Source organism: Thunnus albacares, chromosome 11 (genome assembly GCF_914725855.1).
Source record: "Thunnus albacares chromosome 11, fThuAlb1.1, whole genome shotgun sequence".
Taxonomy (NCBI): Eukaryota; Metazoa; Chordata; class Actinopteri; order Scombriformes; family Scombridae; genus Thunnus; species Thunnus albacares.
The window spans coordinates 1508257-1530034 of record NC_058116.1 but is presented as its reverse complement, the minus strand read 5'-3'; the positions used below and the strand labels follow the sequence as shown (position 1 = coordinate 1530034).

At 38.1% G+C, this 21778-nt stretch overlaps 1 protein-coding gene across 6 annotated transcripts in view; it reads left to right on the top strand.

Annotated features, from left to right (window-relative positions):
- The window catches only part of lrch1 (leucine-rich repeats and calponin homology (CH) domain containing 1), a 99158-nt gene extending 79090 nt beyond the window's left edge, over positions 1 to 20068 (top strand). For 3 of the 6 annotated variants that reach the window (XM_044364983.1, XM_044364984.1, XM_044364986.1), the window contains 4 exons: positions 1130 to 1239; positions 2599 to 2736; positions 3011 to 3088; positions 6890 to 13746. In XM_044364983.1, the coding sequence (XP_044220918.1) occupies positions 1130 to 1239; positions 2599 to 2736; positions 3011 to 3088; positions 6890 to 7183 (620 nt within the window). In that variant the 3' untranslated portion in view covers positions 7184 to 13746. Of the gene's footprint in view, positions 1 to 1129; positions 1240 to 2598; positions 2737 to 3010; positions 3089 to 3540; positions 5600 to 6889; positions 13747 to 14628 lie in introns of those variants that run through there. The other 3 variants (XM_044364985.1, XM_044364989.1, XM_044364987.1) reach the window with 2 other exon arrangements.
- The last annotated feature ends 1710 nt before the right edge of the window (positions 20069 to 21778 follow it).

Below are 21778 nucleotides of genomic sequence, written 5' to 3'. Positions count from 1 at the left end.
TGATTGCTGCTGTACTATGAATAAAATGACACATTTGATTCTACAAAATAGTTTAAATAGTTTCTTAGGTTCCAAAAAGGTAAAATCATTGATGTAAAATGAGAAAATTTGACTGATACTATAAACACATGAACATCCTCCACACAGGAGCTTTAAGGTCTAGAAGTCAGTCAGTTTTCTGTGTGTTGCTCAGCAGGCTGTTATAACGGAGCAGTGAACTCTCTTCACATGACTGCCCCTGTGACAAAGCCGGAGCTAAAAGTGCACTGAGCTCTGACTGCATGAGTGCATGTGAATGTTCCGCTTACGTAAGCTTCCTACATTTTTTATGGCAGAAATGCTTTTTTTTTTTTTTTCTGTGTCAGTGAATATCTGAGTACGGATGTGGATGTACAGGAGGTCAGTTCATCAGCGTGAATATGTGTTCTGTTTGTCTTGTGAGCTGCTTTTATCTACCTCTGTCTGAAATCTAGGACCCCTTAGTTTCAAAAATCACCATGAATTTTGAGTCGCCGTCGTCGTTATCATTCTAAACTGCATGTGTGCAGTTGTAGAGAGGAAAGCTTCACAGGCATAGCAACCGTCATTGACGGGGGGCGGGCCTTAGCAAACAGTCAATTGACATTTTAGTGACTAAACGCTGAGCTGCTCTGAAGCTTTAGGAGAGAAGTTTGCATTTGTTTCTCCAAATCACTGATCAGTGTAGTCAGCCTGATGATACTGATAGTCATTAAATGAAATCAACCCACTTACTATAACTTCAGCCTGTCAATACTAAGTCAAGCCAGTATTGTGAAAAGCTATGTGTGTGCTTGTATGTCTCAGGCCGTAGTTCGAGCATCTCTTTTTCAGTTTGCACTTGTGATATTTTTGATCAAACTGAGCTCCTGCTTCAGAAAGATCTGGAAGCAGTTGTGATTTCTCATCTCCAGGACCAGCTGGTGAAACTCTCCTGACCAAGTCATGAACAGTTTTTATTTGTTTCAGAAATGTTGCTGTGGTCCTTTTTTAATGAATAGCAGGCCTGGCTGGGTTAGTGTGCACATGCAGACATGTCCTGTGTTCATGCTGTCTCAGACTAACGCTGCCATCTTCTCCTTGTTGTTGTTGTTGTGTTGGTGACCTGCAGTGTTCCTGCGGAGCCACAAGAGTCTGGAGTCTGTGGATCCTCAGTTCACCATGAGAAGAAAAATGGAGCAGCTGCGAGAGGAACTGGAGCTCATGGAGCAGCTGAGAGACGTGAGGCGCTCTTACATCACTATTCATTCATCTTTAGTAAAGATTATTTTATCTGTCATTCATACAGTTAATGATAATATTTTATTTAAACTCTATTCAGAAACACACATCATCACCATATTTGCACATATCCAAACAACAGACAACAAAAGGAAAGTAAAGTTACACACTGAAATAACCAGACACACAAATCTGTTCTGACACTTTTTCTGTTTGCACTCTAAGTGGTATAGTGAGAGACCAACCAGAGAAGGGGAAAAAGGTTTATTGTTGGAGTGTTTATATTTATGGATATCTAATTTAAACATTTAAACAAAACTTTTTCTGGTAAAATATATCAGGTAGATTTTGTCCTTGTACCTGCTGTGATGAAAGAAACCAAAGATTTTCCCATTTAAGAACATAAAAGCATGATGCATTCTTAAAATGACAGAGGCAGGAAGATCCAACCGCAGATGATCACACGTGTTGTAAATAAACTCCTAGTTATACCAAACTCATCTGAAAGAGAAAATCAACACCAAATGTCACAATTATTAACCAAACTGTCGGTTGGAAACATGCACTGTCAATACTACATACACATTTTTAGCAATTTTAGCCAAACACACAAAAGGTCCTCTCTAGAGCCAGTGTTAGGTTTGTCTGTTCTGAGCCACTGTAGAAACATGGTGGGCTCCATGGAAGAGAACCCTAACCCTTTGTAGATATAAAGGGCTCATTCTAAGCTAATGAAAACACAACGATTCTTATGTTCAGGTGATTATAGACTAATTAAAACATACTTATGAATATTATAATCCATTTCTGCCAAGTACGTTTGCTAAATGTCACTAAATTCTACAGATTGCACCTTTAAGTCTGTCTTGCACTGGTAGGCAAATAGTGGCCCTCCAGCAAACATATCTGGTCCCTCGACAAAAGCTACATGATACATGCATTTTTAAATTCAGTGTGATGTACATGTCCCAAAAAATCTTTATCTTTGATGCACACCGTGAATAAATATCCTTAAGTCCTGCTTAGGAATCATAGAAAAAAGACACTTCAATTTTCTTCAATATCAAAGTGTTAGTGATAGATGTACATTGCAAACAGGAACTTCTAATAGCTCATTCAACATACTTTTAATTGCCAAAATATAGACAGGAATGTTTCCCTACTCATAGTGCAGTACACAAAGGAAATAGAGGATAGCTTTCTCTGTGTGGCTCTTGTATCATGTCCTGTTAGAATAGTAAAAAACGTTGATTTATTATATACTAACTGGAAAAAAACTGTTGGTATGTAGTGTGGTTGGGACTCAGCAACCACACATACCTGTATATACTGTTGTAACTGGTCCCTCGCTCTCCTCAGAGCATCGAGAGCAGACTGAAGGTGGTTCTTCCTGAAGACCTTGGCTCGTCTCTGATGGACGGCGTGGTGCTCTGCCATTTGGCCAACCACATTCGCCCGCGCTCTGTCGCCAGCATCCACGTTCCCTCACCTGCAGTGGTACGCCTGTTAATCATGACCTTTTGACCCCTGAGATGAATATTCATGACAATCTGTAACCCACGCTCATAAAATCTAGCAGTCCAGAGCTTATGTCATCTGTTTTTATCTCTGGTCTCAACTGTTCTCTGATATAAAACAAGTTGCTCTTACAAATACTGATCAACAAAGAGGAAGTGTATGTTTTTGTAAATGCAGCAGACAAGTACAAAAAGCAGTTTAGAAAATGATTATTTCTGTATAAAGGTGACTTTGTGTGACTTTGTACTTCCAGCCCAAACTCAGCATGGCTAAGTGTCGGAGAAATGTGGAGAACTTCCTGGACGCCTGCAGGAAGATAGGTGTACCAGAGGTAAGACATGGCCCTTTATACCACAGCCACACCTCCACCGGTACTGCTCTGACAACAGTAAGCTGCCTCTCTGAACTGGGGGTCATTTTCAAGTTTTTGTTGTGAAGTTGCTGCTGAAGGACATTCTGCAAGTCAGTCCAGGGATTTGAACCAGCAACCTCCAACCTGAAAACACCCCAGTTCATAAGAGGACCCCCCCCCCCCCCCCACCCCCACCCCAAAAATATCAGCTGAAATCATCAACATGGTTTCAGCTCAGCTTCAGTTGCCTGATTGATTAAATACACACTATATGTAGAAGGAACTTTGAAGGTGTCCTGCAAAAAATAAAAGTCTGTAGTCTCTTTTGCTTTAAATTTCCTTGATTTTACTTTTAATGACAATACATTTGCAGCCTCCATTATGATTTATGTTGGTAAGGGATGTGAAAACTCAAATTAAGATTTTTGCAGGACACTGATGACGACACTAAACTGTAAACCAGATCTGGGAGGAAGGATGATGGTTCCATGTTTTTAACAGCAGCAGTTTTTCTGGTGTGATCCCCCCTGAAATCAAGATTCCTAATCAGAGCAACATCGAATGATCCTTTGATACTACTAACTGCCTGGGAAGTTGTTGAGAACAATGTAACATACATCTGTCACTATCTCTTAAGTGAAGCTTGAGAACCACTCAGCCTTTTCCCAGGACTGGTTCATTTTCTGACCTGCCTCCTTTTTGTTCTCATTGCTTTTAAACGGGGGGGTTTTAATGTCGACATTTAACGCTGATTCATCACCGCTGTCATCGCTGCCTGTGGCTCCCAGCTTCCTCCATCATGACAGGAGTCGATCAGATCAGCAGCTTCAGTCCGAGCTGACTGAGTTGCTCCGGGGTTAATGTGTGTGTGTATGTATGTGTGTGTGTGTGAGAGAGAGAGAGAGAGAGAATGCATATATAAAAGTTTAGATTTGAACCCTGTACTGTGTCAAATGTGTCCAAATCTTGTGCATAATACTTTAAAGTATTGTAAATATCTTAGTGTGCAGCCTGGACGTGTAAAAGGAGAACATGGTGTCTCAGTCCAGGACTAGCATCTGTCCAGTGTTCAGGTGCTCTGACAGGTGGATTCTGGGAAATTCAGCAGCAGGAGAAAGAAAGCTAAAATCAACATAATGTAATAAAGTGTGCTGCACACTAAATACAGCATCATCCTGGTGAAACAGTATGACAGTATGGCATTCACAGCCAATAGGATACTAGTTAAAGAGAGAAAGGCACTTTCAATGGTAAAGAGGGGACTGTAGGGCCTTAATTGTTAATATTTATCATCACTCCACATAATTTGAAAATTCTCCTTGACCTCAGATCTTTATGGCAGTCTGGTTGTTGATGCACTCATATTATTGTATACACTAGTCCTGAGTGAACAGCTGTATTATAGCTTATATATTTACAGTTGCAATGACAAATCTTTATTAAACCAGGAAAGTGGATGACGGAAATTTAATATAAAAAGGTGAATGTTTTGAAATTGAAATAGAAAAATTTGGGGACTCTCATCATTCTGGATTGTTTGGTACCTCCCACTTTAAATATGATCATTTTATTATATTTGTTTATGTTATTTTATATTTTTGTTTTAACACTTTAATGGTCCCAACCAGTAAAAAGTACTAGATAAATGATTTATTTGTTCGTACCTTTGGGCAGTAACATAAGAAAAAGTTTTTCAAGTTTGAGCTTCTACCATACAGGAATATGTCCATTTACAGTAAAAGTGCCCTTTCAACAATCTGCATAGATTTGACTCCATTAAAGTGAAATAAAAATGACATCTCTTTTTACAAATAGGATCAATATCTAAACCCCAATAAATAAAACACTTTTACATAGATCATAAACATGGACATTTTTTTTATAAAGATTATTTTTTGGCATTTGGCCTTTATTTAACAGTCAGTGGAGGGAGACAGGAAACAGAGAGAGAGAGAGAGAGAGAGAGAGAGAGAGATTGATTGCCACATAGGTTCTGCGCCTGGAGTCGAACCATGAGTCCTGGGATTATATGGTATGCACCTCAACTGTTTGGTCTGACTTGTATTCAAAGAGCAGAATGAAGTATTTTCTATTGACTTTAAATTGGACACAGCCGTTTAACAGAGGTTGCAGTGCCCCCAATTATTGCTTAACTCTCAATGGTATCACCGTGGGTCTACCTAATTAATTCAAATTGATGTAATAATTTCAGCAACTATACAAAGTATTAACATTGGAGTTATCATACTGACAACAGTTTATCAAAAACTTTGTATTTCAATATTCTGCACACACTTCAACTAAGTGTTAGAAATGGCTCAAAGTAGTTGAAGTAAGTAATTTTTCAACATGAAACAATAACTTAAAATGCTCCACCAGACATCAAAGACCATTAAAGGGTTAATGTGTACTTTTTTTCCTTTTCTCACTTATACAAAACCTAGGACTATGTGTGTTTTTTCTCTGTGAGAAAATAAAGAGTTGAAGATATTTATTCCTTCTGGTTCTGAGCTGTTTCTCTGAACTGACTGGTTGACCTTTGACCTCCATCACTGCTGCTGCTGCTGCTGCTGCTGCTTGCTGGCTTCTTCCAGTCTCTCCTGCAGCCTGAATGCATCACCAACAACGCTTCTGCAAGCTAACGTGCTAATAGCTTCTGCAAGCTAACGTGTGTTGGCTTGACTGCACTGGCTCTCCCATCAGCCACTTCACTCCTCATTATGGTCTGCTTACTGGGGGAGAGGAGAGGTCACCTGACAAAGGTGTCAAAACTTTTTCTCCATCCTCTCAGTAAGTGCCTGCTTGTTGCCATGGTAACCCCTGTCCGCCTTGCCCCGCCTCACCTCACCAGCTCACACTCTTTTCTGTGACCCTGGACCTCTGTGCCCATTGGTTAATCTCCTGCCTTTTCTTTCTCTTTTTACTTTCCGGCTGGATCGCACCATGTCCTTCTCCTCTTCCTCTTCTCCTCTCTTCCTCCTCCTCTTCCTCTTCTGCTCTCCAACTCCTTTTTGATACTTCCAATTCCATATGTTTTGTTTTTCACTTTTCATATTTCTGTCTTCCTCTGGATTATTTCAAACTGCCTTTTGAAACTTTGTTTTTTCTGCAATGGTTTGTTCACTTCTTCACCGTCCCCATCCTCTTCATCACATTATCCTCTTCTACTCCTCTTCTTTTCCTCTCAAACCTTTGTTCTGTCACTTGTGTCTTCTGCTCTCTCTTTTTCACACTTTTCTTCCTCAACTTCCTCATTCTCTATTGTCTCTATCATTTCCTCTTCACCTCTTAATGCCCCTCATCTCTCTTCTTCCTCCTCCTGGTTTTTGGTTCTTTATTGTCTTTCACCCCTTCTCTTCTCCCTTCCTCTTCTTTTCTTTCATCCTCCTCTCCCGTTTTTTGGGTTGTAAATATGTCATCTTCTCTCTCTTGCTTCAATTAACTCCTGCACTTCTTTACCTCCAACTTTCTTCCCTCCTTTTTCTACTCATCCCCTTGTTTCCTCCTCCCATCTTTATTCCATCTTCATTGCCTCTTTTGCTCCTTTATCCTTCTCTCATCTCCTTCATCCATCATTCCCTACTTCCTCCTTACTTTCCTTGTTTACGGCTCCCTCTCATTCTGTGGCTCTGTTCTTTCCTCTCGCTCCTTTTTTCCTTCTTTGTTTCACTTCTTCCCTCCTGTTCCCACCTTCTTTCCCTTTATTCTTCCTCCCCTTGTTTGGGTTTGTCCCTCCTTCCCCCTTCATTTGTTTTCCTCTCTTCCTAATGGGGGCACCAGTCTTCCCTCTGTTCCCCCTATGACATCACCCAGTGCCGCCTGCAGCCACTTCGTGCCACAGTTCGGGCGCTGGTTGGCTTGGATACAACCTCTCCGGACAGGAAACAGGAAGAGGCTATCTCGGCTCCAAACCCCGCCTCCTCTGGGGTGTCAGAGACTCCCTTATTGGTTTCTGTTACCACTCAAACCCCGCCTCCAGCCTGGCAAATCTGGGACCTTATTGGCTCAAGCCTGGTTCACATCCTCTGCCTAGTTCTGCTGTTCGTGGCCTATAGTTGGAGCGAGCTGACGTAACCATGACAACAGCCTGCTGTCAGTCACATGACTGCCCCTCCCTCTTTATGCACAGGCTCCTCTCTGTATTTTTGCATTGTTGCATTTATGTCACATGGGAAAAATCACTCTCAAAATAAAACTTTATTTGGAGCTGAAAATGTCAACATTTCTGTGAGCTCGTCAGCTTTTACATCAACATACAGTATTTGAACATAGTGATCGATTATAGAGTAACTACACCCAAACGTTTTTTAGTAGTAAACGTCTATTTATTACTCGACTCATATTGTTTCATATTGCACCACCAAGTGAATAAAATAATGCAAGGACGACTGTACTAAGAGGCATCATCAGTGAAAAAATGATCAGTATAAAGCTCAGCATAAAAGCAGATCGATGAAGGCATGGCCAGTAACTGCGAGGTCATGAATCAGCTTAGTCTTTCAAATGTCACAATGAGAGGGATCAGATTTTGAGCAGCACGCACATCACTACCCTTACACCGAGTGGTTATTGTCAGTCACGTCATCACACTACGCAGTGTCCCCCCCCCCCCCCCCCCCCACTACTCTTGTCTTTTTTTAACATGCTGAAAGGGAGGGGCAGAATTTATGGGTGTACTTACTCTTTAAAGTTTGTATTTTACACAAAGCCAAGCTAACAACAAGCTAAAGTGAAAATCATTCAAAAACTACTTTCCTGACATTTTATTTGTCCCATTTGGAATGAATAGTTAGATTATCTTTGAACCAGATCAGAAGATCATCTGTCCGTCCCATGTGATACAAATGCAGCATCAGCATGAGCCGACGCCTCTCTCCTTGCCTTGTACTCCTTGTTTAATTTTCTCTTCTTGTTCCGTGTTTTGGAAAAATCAGCTCACTGAAGTGTTTTTGTCTTTGCAATAAATTGACACTGAAACTCGTAAGAGAAGCAGGACATGTGGAGCAGAAGGTTACTTGAAGTCACTGATGTCTTCAATAGTGTACAGCAGGGATATCTGATCGGTGCAGGACTGAGAGGTCATGGGCTTAAAATGTTTAGAATAAAATTCTTGTTTCCTTTGCTTGTTGGATCAATGAAAACTTCATCCATGAAAAAGAAAAATCATTGCAATGATGATCAGTCCTTTAAAGACATTAACACCATGTTGTAAAAACCAGCCAGTATTGACATCTACTCCCTTACAAAACAAATTCAGTAGTGGCGTTCAGATTATTGATGTACTTTTAGATGAATACTGTGCATACTGTACAGTACTTAGGGTAGAACAGCCTGGTGTATTTGTCTTGGTTGGCTCCAGTATACTGTGGCACAACTCTCCCAGCAGCTATTTGGTACCATCATGGAGGTCTAGGGGACAAATGACTGTAGGCACTTTTTATTAAGTTTATACAACCATTCTTCGCTACATTTACAAAGCTTGCATTAATGGATAATGATGCTCCCTGTACATTTTATTAAAACTTCAAGGTTTAAGGTCCAATTTAATCTTTCATTTTAAAAAATTGAAATTACACTGCTCTCATCAGAATCAACCAACACAGATAACATAACATTTGAATACCATAAAACAACCCATGAATTCATAAAACAAAACCATAGATAAATACAATACATTTGTACAAATGTTACAGTAAAATTTAAAAATAGCTTCAATATATTACAGAAAAATACAGTAAAGTTTGTGAACTGTAGCTGCTAAGCTAACCAGTAACATGCTAGTTTTCCAGGAACATGCTAGCACTACTCAGCCACAGTAATCCACCATCTTAAATGCTGACTGCCACTTATAAAGCAAGCTAATTTGTTGCTAACTGGATGAAAAGTTTTGCACACTGACTATTATTTATTTATTTTATTTCAAAATGTAATTAGAGGATAAACCCACTGAGATGCACCATCTCGTTTTCGAAGGAGTCCTCAGGAACAAAACATAAAAGTTACAACATTTGAAAACAACAAAATACATTAGTAATAATAATGGTAATAAATTAAACAATACAACGACACAACATAGACAAATCAACATAGTAAAACGGACAAACACATACACTTACACATAAGGGCTCTCACACCATCCCAAACTCCACTCGCTACATCTGTTACATGGGTCATCTATCCAAAGAATGAATGAGAAATAAAATAAATGAATAGATCGAATAACATTATGTCAAAGTACTGAGTCTACTTATAAACTAAAATGAGGTTAAAAATAATCAAAAACAAGAACAAGTAGATTTAAAGGAAACAAAGAGGTCTTGAAGTCATGGAAAGAACTAATCGATCTTGTTGAGTTAGGAAAAAATTCCAGTCTGATGGTGCTTTAAACTTAAAAACTCGTCTTCCAATTTCTTCACAGATTCTAGGCACAATAAAAAAAGGTTGTTGAGTGTGTCTAAGTGAATATGATGATCCAAATTGAAGGATAGTTAAAGTAAATGCATTTGAAAACAAAGAGCAACCAATAAAAATGTCTCCTAGAGTGAAGTGGTACAGTGAAGTGCATCGTACAAAACGATGCATGTGGTAAGGACACCTCAGGACAAATCTACAAATATTATTGTAGACTACATGATTACATTAAAGGCTGAAGATGTATGTCAGAGGTGTTCTGTTATATAATATCACCATAATCAATAATGGGAAATAAAAGCTTTTGGACAATTCATTTTCTTACTTGGCAAGTAAAACTTGCAATTTAATTGACTGATATGAGACTAGTATTTATTTTCTTTCTGATAAAATAAATATGAAGAAAATTAAGAATCAATCCAAAGTCCCAAGTATTTAAATTGATCATCTTTAATAAGCGGACACCCATCAGTAAAATTAATAGCCAACTCACCAACAGGTGTATGATTAAGATTATAACTAGTACCAAATAACATGCTGCAAGACCTCTGCTTGTTCAGTATGAGATTGTTATTTAAAACCCATTTTAGAACAAAAGAAAATTCTGATTGCAGAGAGCTTTGAATTTTAGTTATATCAGAATCAGATGTATATACAACAGTGTCATCTGCAAATAACTGAACAACACAATTAGAACAATTTTTTGGAAGATAATTAATAAAAATAGAGAAAAATAAAGGTCCTAAAATAGATCTTGTGGTACACCCTATTCAGAAATATTCTAAAGATGAAAATACATCATTGGTAAATTTTACAAGGGCACTAGTAGTAGAATAAGTAACACAAAAACCATACTGAAATGAGGATGAAATATTGAGATCATTAATGTACTGTGATAATTGATTAAAAATTAAATTCACAAATATTTTAGCTGTGGTGCAAATAATAGAAATTAGTCTTCAATTATTAAGATCTAGTGGATCTCCTTTATGAAGTGGAGTAACTTTAGCATATTTCCAAATAGATGGAAGTTCACAAGCAGATAGGGAGAGATTAAATAGGTCAGCAAGTGGGAAAATAAGCACTTGAGAAGCTAGTTTTATAAACTTTGCCTTGAAGCCATCAGGTCCAAGAGCACAGCCAACATGGGCAGAAATAACTTGCATAATTTCAGTAGGTAAAATACCTCTAAAAGAAAATGAGCCTCTGGTAGTTGAGTTGCTAATATGATGATTTAAATAAGGTGAAACAAAAGAGTGCAAACTATAAACAGGAAAAATTATGATTGAAAACTTTCAAGATAATAGCGGGGTCATGGAAAACTTACTTTAGCATTTACTGGTGCTAAGGATACTTTTCATCCTGTTCCAGAACTTTTCAGGGATAAGATAATCTTGAGAAAGACTATTTCTATAATAGTTGGACTTAGCATTCCTGGTTTCTGTCTTACAGAAATTTCTTATGTATTTGTATGCTTCCCAGTTAGCTGGATCCCTAGTTATTCTATATTTTGACCAGACCTTATCTCTAAGTTTAAAAAGACTTATTAATCTGAACTAATCAATGGTAAATGTCTACCTTTAACTTTCATTGTTTTCCAAGGGGCATGTTAATCAACAACTTTAATAAATTCACTCAAAAGAAAATTCCAAGCATCTTTAGCATAAGGTATCAGCTGAAACCTGTCCTACTCTGACTGCTGACTATGCCTCATTTGTGAAGCAGTTTACTCCAGCAGAGCTGAGTTGGATTGTGCGAAACAGCTAATACTGTATAATATCATCTTCCATTTTGGACTCTCGAGTCTACATTCCCTCCAAGGTCAGCACTGTCAAGACTGTGTGCAGTTCATAAATGATGCAAGTTTTGTAAGGTTACCAGTAGACTATCTTAAGCATCATTCCATGTTTTGTAAAAATTAAAACTACTAGTCAGAGTTGTAATTATATGTTTACAAGCTCAAATGCTCAGCAGTGAGTCTAAAACAGTACTGTGCTTACTGTGGTTATGAGAATAATCCTGTCAATATAACTTGAGTATGATGGTTATGTAGCCTCGTTCACTTGTGTTGTTGCCTTGATTAGATTATTGGTGTGCATGTAAACATGGCCACAGTAAACTGTCTTTGTGTGCAGCCCTCATCTCTGCCTCCAAACCTTTCAGTTCACTTGGGAAGAGTCATCTTAGTTAACATCACACTATTAGCTAGCTAACTAGCAAGCTATAAAAGTACAGACATTCATGGTGCCCAGAGGATGAATCCAACTGAATTTAGTGATTCCCTGATTCCCTTACTTTTTGTCTAGCGCCACCATGACGTCTTCACAAAAATTGACTACAGACATTCATAATCACCAGAGGATAAATTGTAATAACTTTGATCACCTGACTTTTCATCTATTGCCATCATCTGGTCAAATCTAAAATTATGACCAAATACCTGCTAAACCAATTACATTCCCATCCTCAGAAGTACGTTGTGTGTAGTGCTAATTAGCAAATATTAGCATGCTAACTCACTAACCTAAGACGGAGAACATGGTTAACATCATACTTGCTAAACATCAACATGTTAGCATTGTCACTGAGAGCATGTTAGCCCAAAACTGTCCATTTTCCTCCTGTGGCTGGTGGAGGAAGGCACAAGTTTTTAGTCCTGTCCTGTCTTTCTTTGACACACTGTCAAAGAATTAATTAATAATTAAAGAATTAAACTTTTCTTCTGTTCCTGGGTTTGTTTCCCTACACATGTCTGGAGGCTCTTTTGTTTTAGATGTCTAGGTTCCAACTACATTCCAATTTTACTCCCAGGAAAGAATTTAACTACATATCTACTACAGATAAAGTCACTGAAATGCTGTTGTTTATATGTAACCCACAAGATATCAAAAAAAAAAACCTTCCTCTAACCAAATTTACCCAGTTTTAACTTGGACATCTTTTGACTCGCAAAAACTGAAATCAGTGCTTACTGGCATTGCTGAATGACACAATGACAAGCTAACACTGTAAACAAAAGCAGTCAAATAGATCAGATCAAATAGATCCTGGTCAGACAGAAATTAAACATCTGCCAAATTATTTTGAAAATGCCACATCGAATTTTAATGATTACAACCAGAAGTACTGAAGACCTCCAAAATGGCTGCCAGATGGAACTGCTGTTTTTTCAGAGTAGGATGAATGGAGGGCCTCAGTGTTACTGTACACCTGCTCCCACATAAATACTCCTGTTTACTTCTGAATATCAGATGATTCCCTGCACATTTAAAATGTGTAGTTTCTTTGTGAGAGTGACTACAGTTAGTGACCTGAAGTTGTATGTTCATAGTTGTTCATATTTCATGATAATTGAACTGCATAAGCACATGATTCTTGAATGGAGATTTTCAGTGGCTCAGTGTTACAGAGCTGCACAAACTGTATTTGTTCTTTCCCAGTGTGAGATTATTAAGTTGTGAGGAGTGAATGGAAGCTATATTTCAAGGGTTATTGATCATTTACATCACTTAAGTGTAATATTGTGTCTTAATTTGCCCAAAACTGATTTAAAAACCTTATTGTTTATTTATTTATTTCTCCTGCTCCAGCACTAAATGAAATGATTTCATTTACATCAACCAACTCTACCGTATCCTGATATGCAATGTGACTGTTTTTGGAGAATATTTGAAGGGCTATAGACACTAGATGAGTTTATGAAGTTAAATATTAGTCTTATTAAGCTGTTTATTTTAGAGAGTTTGATACATAGAGGATTAGATTCGGAAACTGAAGAATGTGGATATTTGCTGTTCGCACTGCAACTTTATAAATCATAATTTTGCCTGACCGTGTAAGCAGCTGATTGGCTATTGGATGGACTCACAGAAAATGAATGAATATAGATGTCTTCACTGGTACCTAGCCTTCATCTTTTGATGTTATGGAAACAGATAGAACACTGACTTTTTGAAAAGCAGTGTAAGCTGAGTAACAGAGTACATAACATGTTAATGTCTGTTACCATGGATGTCATAATTCAAATTAATCACTATTTATTCATATTCTGTGAATTTATTCCTGCATTAAATTTCAGTTGATGTTGTTTCCACTTTCTCTGCACAGATTTTTAACTTAGTGCTGATGTGGGTGGATTTCCTGTGTGTGAGGGTATTATTTTTATGACTTGTGTATGATATTTGACAGTGTTAGACTGAGTCAATAAATGCAGTTTAGGGATGCTGTCTGTTCTACAGTGTCATTCTCTAAAGTTGAGTTATTAGGTCTTAAAGCAGTATTTGTTTTAACACTTTGGTTTTAACCTTTGGACAAAGCCAGGCTAGCTGTTTCCTGTCTTTATGCTAAGCTAAGCTAATTGTCTCTTGGATGACTGATTCTCACCTAACTCTAGGCAAGAAAGGGAACGAGCATATTTCCCAAAAAACAACTCCTTTAATCAGAGGTTTTCCCGACCGTGTCCAGGGCTCACAATCTTTGAAGTAACTGGATGCGGAACATCTGAATCACCATTCAGGTCCTGTAACGTGTGACAAAATGATCTCAACTCAAATGTTCACTTAATGGTATGAAACTTGAGGCACATCCCCTCTCTGGTGTTGTTGTGGATGTCCTTCTTGACCTTTCCCCGGCCGTCCACTGACTCTTGACTTCATGTACGACCACTTCTTACTGCACGTTACTGACTTTCCACAAGCAAGAGCAAGAGGTTCAAATACTTGTGAAGACTGCAATATAGTTTAAAAGCTCCAAAAAAGCTAGCAAGTGGACCTTTGTGTTGAGATAATGTTGTCACACATACTGCTCCCAAGGTCAAGAATGATCTTCCATACAGTCCCATGTTGTTGGGTTTCAGTAAGAAAGTCACAGGACCTTTTTGGGTCAAGTACAAACTTATGGACCTGTGAAGACCTCTAGCCCAAGGTATTCAGTCATTGTACATGTAGGAACACTTGCAGAAACACACCTCACATTCATAAACACTGTTGTCTAAATCCTGTGCTGCCCTTCTGTCTTTGTTTCTGCCTCTACATCTCTTTTTCTTTCCTCTCTTTCTTTCTTGTTCTCTTCTCCTCCATCCTTCCTTTCCTCTGACTCTGGTCTCCCAGGATAGACTGTGTCTTCCTCACCACATCCTGGAGGAGAAAGGCCTGGTGAAGGTGTGTGTCACGGTCCAGGCCCTGGTGGACGAGGCCTCCTCCTGACGTGAGCAGTGGAGGACGGATACGAGCGGAGCTTCCTCTGACTGACACGTACAACAAACACACACCTGGATCAGCACGCTGACTTGATTTCACATAATGCTACAACACACCTCTGTGGTCATTCTGCATCCTTTCTAGCAACAGAGTGTTTTTATGATATTTTGGATGCAAAATTGTGTTAAGGGAACTAAACCTGTCAGAAGTGGATTTATTTACTAATTCATAAATGGGAACGTCAGCATGGATTAAGAATTTAGTATAATACCAAGCAGAAAGACTGGTGGAAGAGCCAAAAATTTGACTGGTTGCAGGTGAATTCTTGCCATAAATGTTGTTTTCTATCAGTTTCTGGGGGACATGAGTGAAAATAACCCCCCCCATTTCTTCAGGTAAAGACAAACACACACTTTTAACTGAAGGGCATAAATACACCTCCACAATTAGTATTTTTTATTATTCTAATTATTGTTTTGGGGTTTTTTAAAATTTTATTTTAAAAATTCTTACACTGGTTGGTACCACGACCACTGTGTGTGTGTGGGGGGGGGGGGGAATCTTTGATTTCAAGAATAAAGTCAAAATATTTTAGGGGAAAAAGTTATTATGTTATGAGAATTAAGTTAAAATTTTGAGAAAAATGTAATAATATGACAAGAGAAGAGATATTAAGAGAAAATTAGTTGTATTCTGAGAAAGACAAAAATGAAAATAGTAATATTGTAATCATGGCTTTATTCTTTAAAATAATTTCTTCTCAAAATATTTCAGTTTTTTTCCATCATTAGATTATGATTTTATTTTTGTAATATTGTGACTTATTTTGTCATAAAATTATGACGATATTCTGGTCATGACATGGTCATGAAATTATGGCTACTCTCATAACATGACAATTTTTTTTAACTAAAATATTACAACTTTATTTTAGAAATCTCAGATATTTGGCCCTAATACTCATGCAGGGACATTTGAAAGATGCAAGATTTAAATTTCAATTAGCAGGCAGTGGAGCCTTTTTAGTATTCAGTCTGAAGTATGTCACCCATTACTTCACCTCTTTATATCATGCAGTCTATGCACACTTAAAACTCTTAACTCATTTTACAAACCATCAGTTATCTATCTTCAGATTATAGATTTCTTTCTTGGTTTCCGGTGAAGTGTAACTTGACTGTGTGAGTGTTTTGCTTCCATTCTTGCACGTTTTGCTCTCAGTTCCCTGAAGAGAATAAAACCAAAATGTTCTAGTCTTAACATAGAGGGAAACAACTTTTAACCACCATTTGTATTTAAATATAAAGATATTTATAATATAAAGAGAAGCTGAGATACGAGTTTGGGTTGTTGTACACATTCAAAATGAAATATCCCAAAAGTATTTTTCTCTAATATATTTTAGGTATAATTGTGTGTGTTTTCTAAAAGTTTGAAATGACTTTGTGTGGAGCATGTCCCTGAACCAGGTGTGAGTCTGTTAACCTGCCACTGTGGGAACACTAATCTGTGTTTATCAAGCCTCTCTCCAGGTAATGATATTCACTCTGTTTTTGTTTTTTTGTTTTTTTTCCACACCCTGCATTCCTTCACACTTTCTGGTAAACGTTGTTCACGGAGGGGGAAAATGTGCCTGAAGGCATTTTTAGGCATCTGTCAGTAAAACTACTTCAGCAGTTAATGTTCACTTTGGATTTGGTATTTTTTTATGAGATGCAGCTTGTTAATGTGCCAAAACACATGTGGTGCTGATGAAAAAAAGACACAAAAGCAACATACAGTCACTAAGGCTGAATTATACACTCCATGTAGCCGAGGGTCTGTGCGACAGAAAGTTCATCAGCTTCTCATGACTGTGAACATCAGAGCACTGCCCCGAATGTTTCAAGCTCAAACCCCCGATCACCTGCAGAGCCTGTTTTCACTTTGATCCTTTCTCAGCACCCGTACTGCCTGACACTTGATAAATGATCAGTTATGTGTTTTGATTTTTTAGTTTTCAAGATGAGACAGGTGCAGGGTCAGTGAGGATGAGATCTCATGCAGCCACACCTCTGGGTCAAACAGGCAGTGTGGTCTTCAGAAAACCTGAAATCACCTGGGTCAAAGGCTGTTCCTGATTGGTTAGAAGTCACAGCCGCAGAGTTTTAAAAAAAAACTCATAAACACCCGTAAAACACATTGTTTTTCTACCCAGAGACGATTACTTGCTCGCTACTTAGTGGAGAAAAGTATGCCAGGATATGTCGTTACACAGACACAGATTACACTTTTATCACATCAGTTTTGTTGCTATTATCCTGCAAACTGTATTAAACAAGCGAGCACACGAGCGTTAGTCCTTTTCTAACTGTTTGTGTCGAAAATTTGTCCAAATGTGTGAGACTGAGGCCGGAGTTGTTGCTGTGTGAGATTAGAGATTCTACGACTCAGGGTAGGTTTGGGTTTACCACACTGTTGATGCTTCATTCCATAGCCTGCTACGTCAACAGTATTTCTGTGTGTGTGTGTGTGTGTGTGTGTGTGTGTGTGTGTGTGTGTGTGTGTGTGTGTGTGTGTGTGTGTGTGTGTGTGAGAGAGAGAGAGTGTGTGAGAGAGAGAGAGAACAAGGGAGTTGCCAGTTGGCCTTTTGAATTACGTGGCAATGCAGACTTGGCACAAACCGCGACTTTAAAGGGGCATTAAGTAATTGTTGACCTTTGTCAACCTCTGCTGACAAGTAGAACAAATCGCAGCTCTCAGCAGCACTGACATTATCTTCTTCCATATAACTAGTGTTTCCTTTCAAAACATTACTGAGTTTACAAAGTTCCTGAAGATGTTTAATCAATGTTTTTTTCATTGTATCTTCAGACCTTGGGCCAGAAACCTTGTTGGTTTGATTATTAAAGAACAGAGATGCAAAGCTTTTGCTGTGGCTGAAAGAAACGTAGCAGCTGGAAGTTCAGACAGGCCAGGGCAGGATTTTATGTAGCGAATAAAGAGAAGAAAATGTAGCAAGCTGTAATACCTCCTGACTGATCTGAGCAGGTCTGTTAACATATTTTTAAAAAAAAAAACAAGAAAGAAAACTTCTTCTGTATCATCATATCCTAGTTCACCAGATTTTTCCAGGATTTACAGAACAGCAGGGAGAAAAGAAACGGGACGATTAAAACTAAGGAATTGTAAAAATATCATAATTCTTTATAATATTTATCTGTTTATCTGTTCACTTCTGTGACTTTTTCATGGCTTAGTAGTCATTGTGATGAAGAGGAGGGGTAGCAGGCAGCCTTGAACAGTCTGTACAGACACCACAGGAGCACAGTCAGTAGTTTAGCTACAGATTTACTTCATGCCCCTTTAAAACCCAAATCTCTGCAGGTCTGGGATTGTGTCATGTTTCTCCTAGATGCCATAAGAAGACCAGCAGGCATGTATGACTGAGAGCTTTTTTCTTTTTTCTGTACATATTATGCAGCTTGGTATCCAAAGCTTAAGCTACTTAAAGATTCAGCAGTAAAAAAAAAAAAAATTAAAAAAGATAAAATGCTTCCACTGGATAGATTTGTCAGTTGCCAAAACAAACATGCTCTCTCTTGTGATAAAGGATCACATTTAAATGTACATATTATTTATCATAAGGATTTCCTGTTTGATGATGAGTGATGAGTTCTGTTTGTGTCTACGTCTTTGTGTACCTTTATATTTCACCCTAAAACACTCACATCAGCAGACTCTAAGCACCTGTTCTTCAGAATCATAATCCACAATATCATAGGATTTAAAGGGGACATGTGCTTTTTGTGGTTTTCTGTTATTTATATCCAGTTATGATGTCAGATATCTATATTAAAAATGTTCCAAAACTTGAGGTTAACGTACACAGAAATGCTTCCTGCGAGTCAAAAGTCAGGGCTTCAACCTGCTGTGAACACTTTGTTTGCGATGGTTTTTTTCTACCTTACAGATGAGCTGACGTTAGATCGTAGCGCATGCCCATAAACCATGTTTCAGTAGCCTTTGTTGCTAAGGTTGTTGCTAAGGGATATCGGCTCGAACATGGACGGATGTTTTTGAGAAGTTGACATTTCAAGTGAAGAGTGAAAAAAGAAGTGAAATCCCGCTACTGTTTGTTTAATGGTTTGTTGACGTGGCCTCCTAAGGGGCAGCTTCTGAGAACTGGCCAATCAGAACAGAGTGGCTCATCTGGAGGGGGGGGGGCCTTAAAGAGACAGGAGCTAAAACAGCCTGTTTCAGACAGACTGAACTGAGGGGCTGTGTAAATGGCCAGTATGAGTTAAATAAGGAGTTTTTTGAACTCTTAATCATGCAGAGATATTCCAGTAGAGCCCCAGATCAAAATCATAGATTTGTAAATGTGCCCCTTTAATAAATGTTCATGTATTTCAACCCTATGGGCAGCTCGGTGAAGTAATAACACACATGTCCAACGAAACAGTGTACTGTATATGTGCTATTATTCTCTGATAGCAGTATTATTTCTCTTTTTTGGCTCAAATCTGTAAAAGAGAAGATAAGCAGAGCCACAAATGTCTCCTAACACTTCTGATATTTCCTGATTACATTTCTCAACATGAAATCATTTGAATTGAATCTAAAACACCTGCTGAAAACAGTCAACATTGAGCAGGGATATCAGGATTTTTATGTCAGCCATCATGTTGCAGAGATGCAGGAGATGGAAACAGAGGATTTACAGATGTTAGATAAATAATCGATGATGTTGATAACATATATAACATGTATCTCCATCTCTTCATATAATCATAGATCATATCCACAGTTCTGTAAACATCACATTGTCACTGTGTTCTTGGGAAAAGCAATAAAAACACACCGTCTGCTTCCCTGACAGAATCTGCACTTTAACCTTCTCTATTTATATCTTTGTTTTGGCAACTGAGAGAATCTGAAATCACCTTTTAATCTGAACTAAGAGCATACTGAACAGAGAGTCTAACTTTGACAAATGTGATGCAGATGTAAATTGTGTAAATGTGTGATGAAAGAATTGCCTGCTGAACGTGAAGCAGTGTTGTTTTTTTAAACGTCTCTTCTTTTGTATATATATATTGTCCACAAACAGCCTGTACTCACATTTTTGTACTTTTCTGACTGGGAGGAAATTTATTTTTATGTGACTTCTTTTCAGGTTTGTTGAAATTTCAGTGTAACATACCCTTTTGTAACTCTTTGTGAACCTTTGTGTAATTTGTTGTACAGCAACTCAGATTTACATGCATGAAATGTCCCTTTAATGTCGCCTTAACTGCTGTGAATACTGTATATACTGTACTGTATTTCTCATCACTTTATCAGTAAAGACCTCATCTGTCAAAAGAAACTGCATCAAAAGAGTGAAATTACTTTGTGCACAGATCTGTACATGATTATTTTCATGAATGTGGAACCCAATATCATCAACCTTTCCATCATAGTTTGAGATGAGTGATTACACTTTCTCTTCAACCATCAGTTTGGCAAATGTCCTGCTGCAAAACAACACTCGTAGCATTTGAATTTGAATGTAGAGTAATGAAAAAGCTTTGGATGTCAGATAGTTGAAATTGTTTTTTCCTTTAAAGAGCAATTAAGTGACTGAACATTTCATAGTGAAGAGTAAGGGAGATAGTGTTGGTTACTTATTTCCTTTAAAGCCCAACTCTTCACAGCTCTGTGATTGTGTCATGGGATCCCAGATCAAGTAAACAGTCATGTAATGCATTATAGCTTGACAACATGAAAAAATCTCTGAATGGCCTGAACATATAAAGGAATAAAGCTTGTTACCAGAACGAGAAATGTTGACTTGACAGGGATAAAACATATTTTAGGTGAAGTGGCACAAAGCTCCAGGGGTTATTTAACAAAGAGAACATTGTCAGAAAGAAATATACACACTGTATAATTCATGAAATTGATATTTTGTAATGTTTTCAATCTTCATGGTATCAGTTTATCAAATGTTAACCATCGGAACGGAGTTAAATTGAACTTTCTTAACATGTTCACTCAGCACCTTCTTACTGTATGTTTGCTGTGATAACAGTGGGATAGATAGAAAATGTATCGTCCTCACCATGAGAGCTTGTCAGCATAAAAGCCAAAGGAGAAACCGCAAACTCAGGAAAACGCATCAAGTAGAGCTTCTACCTCAGGGTAATGTAGTGACATGAAGCAAACACAAGATGGATACAGAATACTTTGACTAAAGGTCACAGCAGAACTACCAAAATCCCATTTCACATGGAAAATCTACTTTACTTATCAAGTTAGGGGAACTGGAAAGAAAGCAAGAACACCAAAGAACATTATCTTCACACCTGCTGCCTGAATTGTTTCTTAAAACTTATTTTGCAGTTGAATGTCTGTTTGTCCAACTGGCTGGACCATCATGGTTTCTTCTAACTTCTAACATGGTTTGTGAATGTGTAATAAAGTTTTGCTTAATTTGCTGATGATACAGTCCTAATAGGCCTTAATAATGATGTTAGTTACTATTAGAAAGAACTGTGACAGAAATGACCTCCAGTTGCAGAGAGAAAACAAAGCCAGGATCAATCATGTGTTGGTAAATGTTAGTGTAGTTGAACACTGGATACCTATGAATACCTGGGAGTGGACTTCAGTGACAGGCTGACATGGAGTGATCATGTGATAGATTATCTATAAACACATTTGAACTGCATCAGGAAGCTAAAGTCAGAAAGCTGCTCATTGTTTTTCAAAGGCTCAGTGTTACTCATGCACACTACAACTCTGAGCTGGTATTTAAAGATTTCTCCACTGTGGAGATTAATGGCAGTTTAATGTGGACGAGCCAACATGGAGAGAAAAAGATGCTTAAAAAGGAAACCTGCAGCTAATCACTGTTCAATGCATATACCCCCTTAAAACCTCAACATTGCATTTTCACACTCTGATTTTTGTACAGATTAAACAAATAACATGTTAATTAGTGAGTTTTAGAGACATTGGTTGGTGGATTGTTACTGTAGGACAGTAACAGGCTAGCTGTTTCCAGTCCAAGCTAAGCTAGCCACTTCCTGGATTA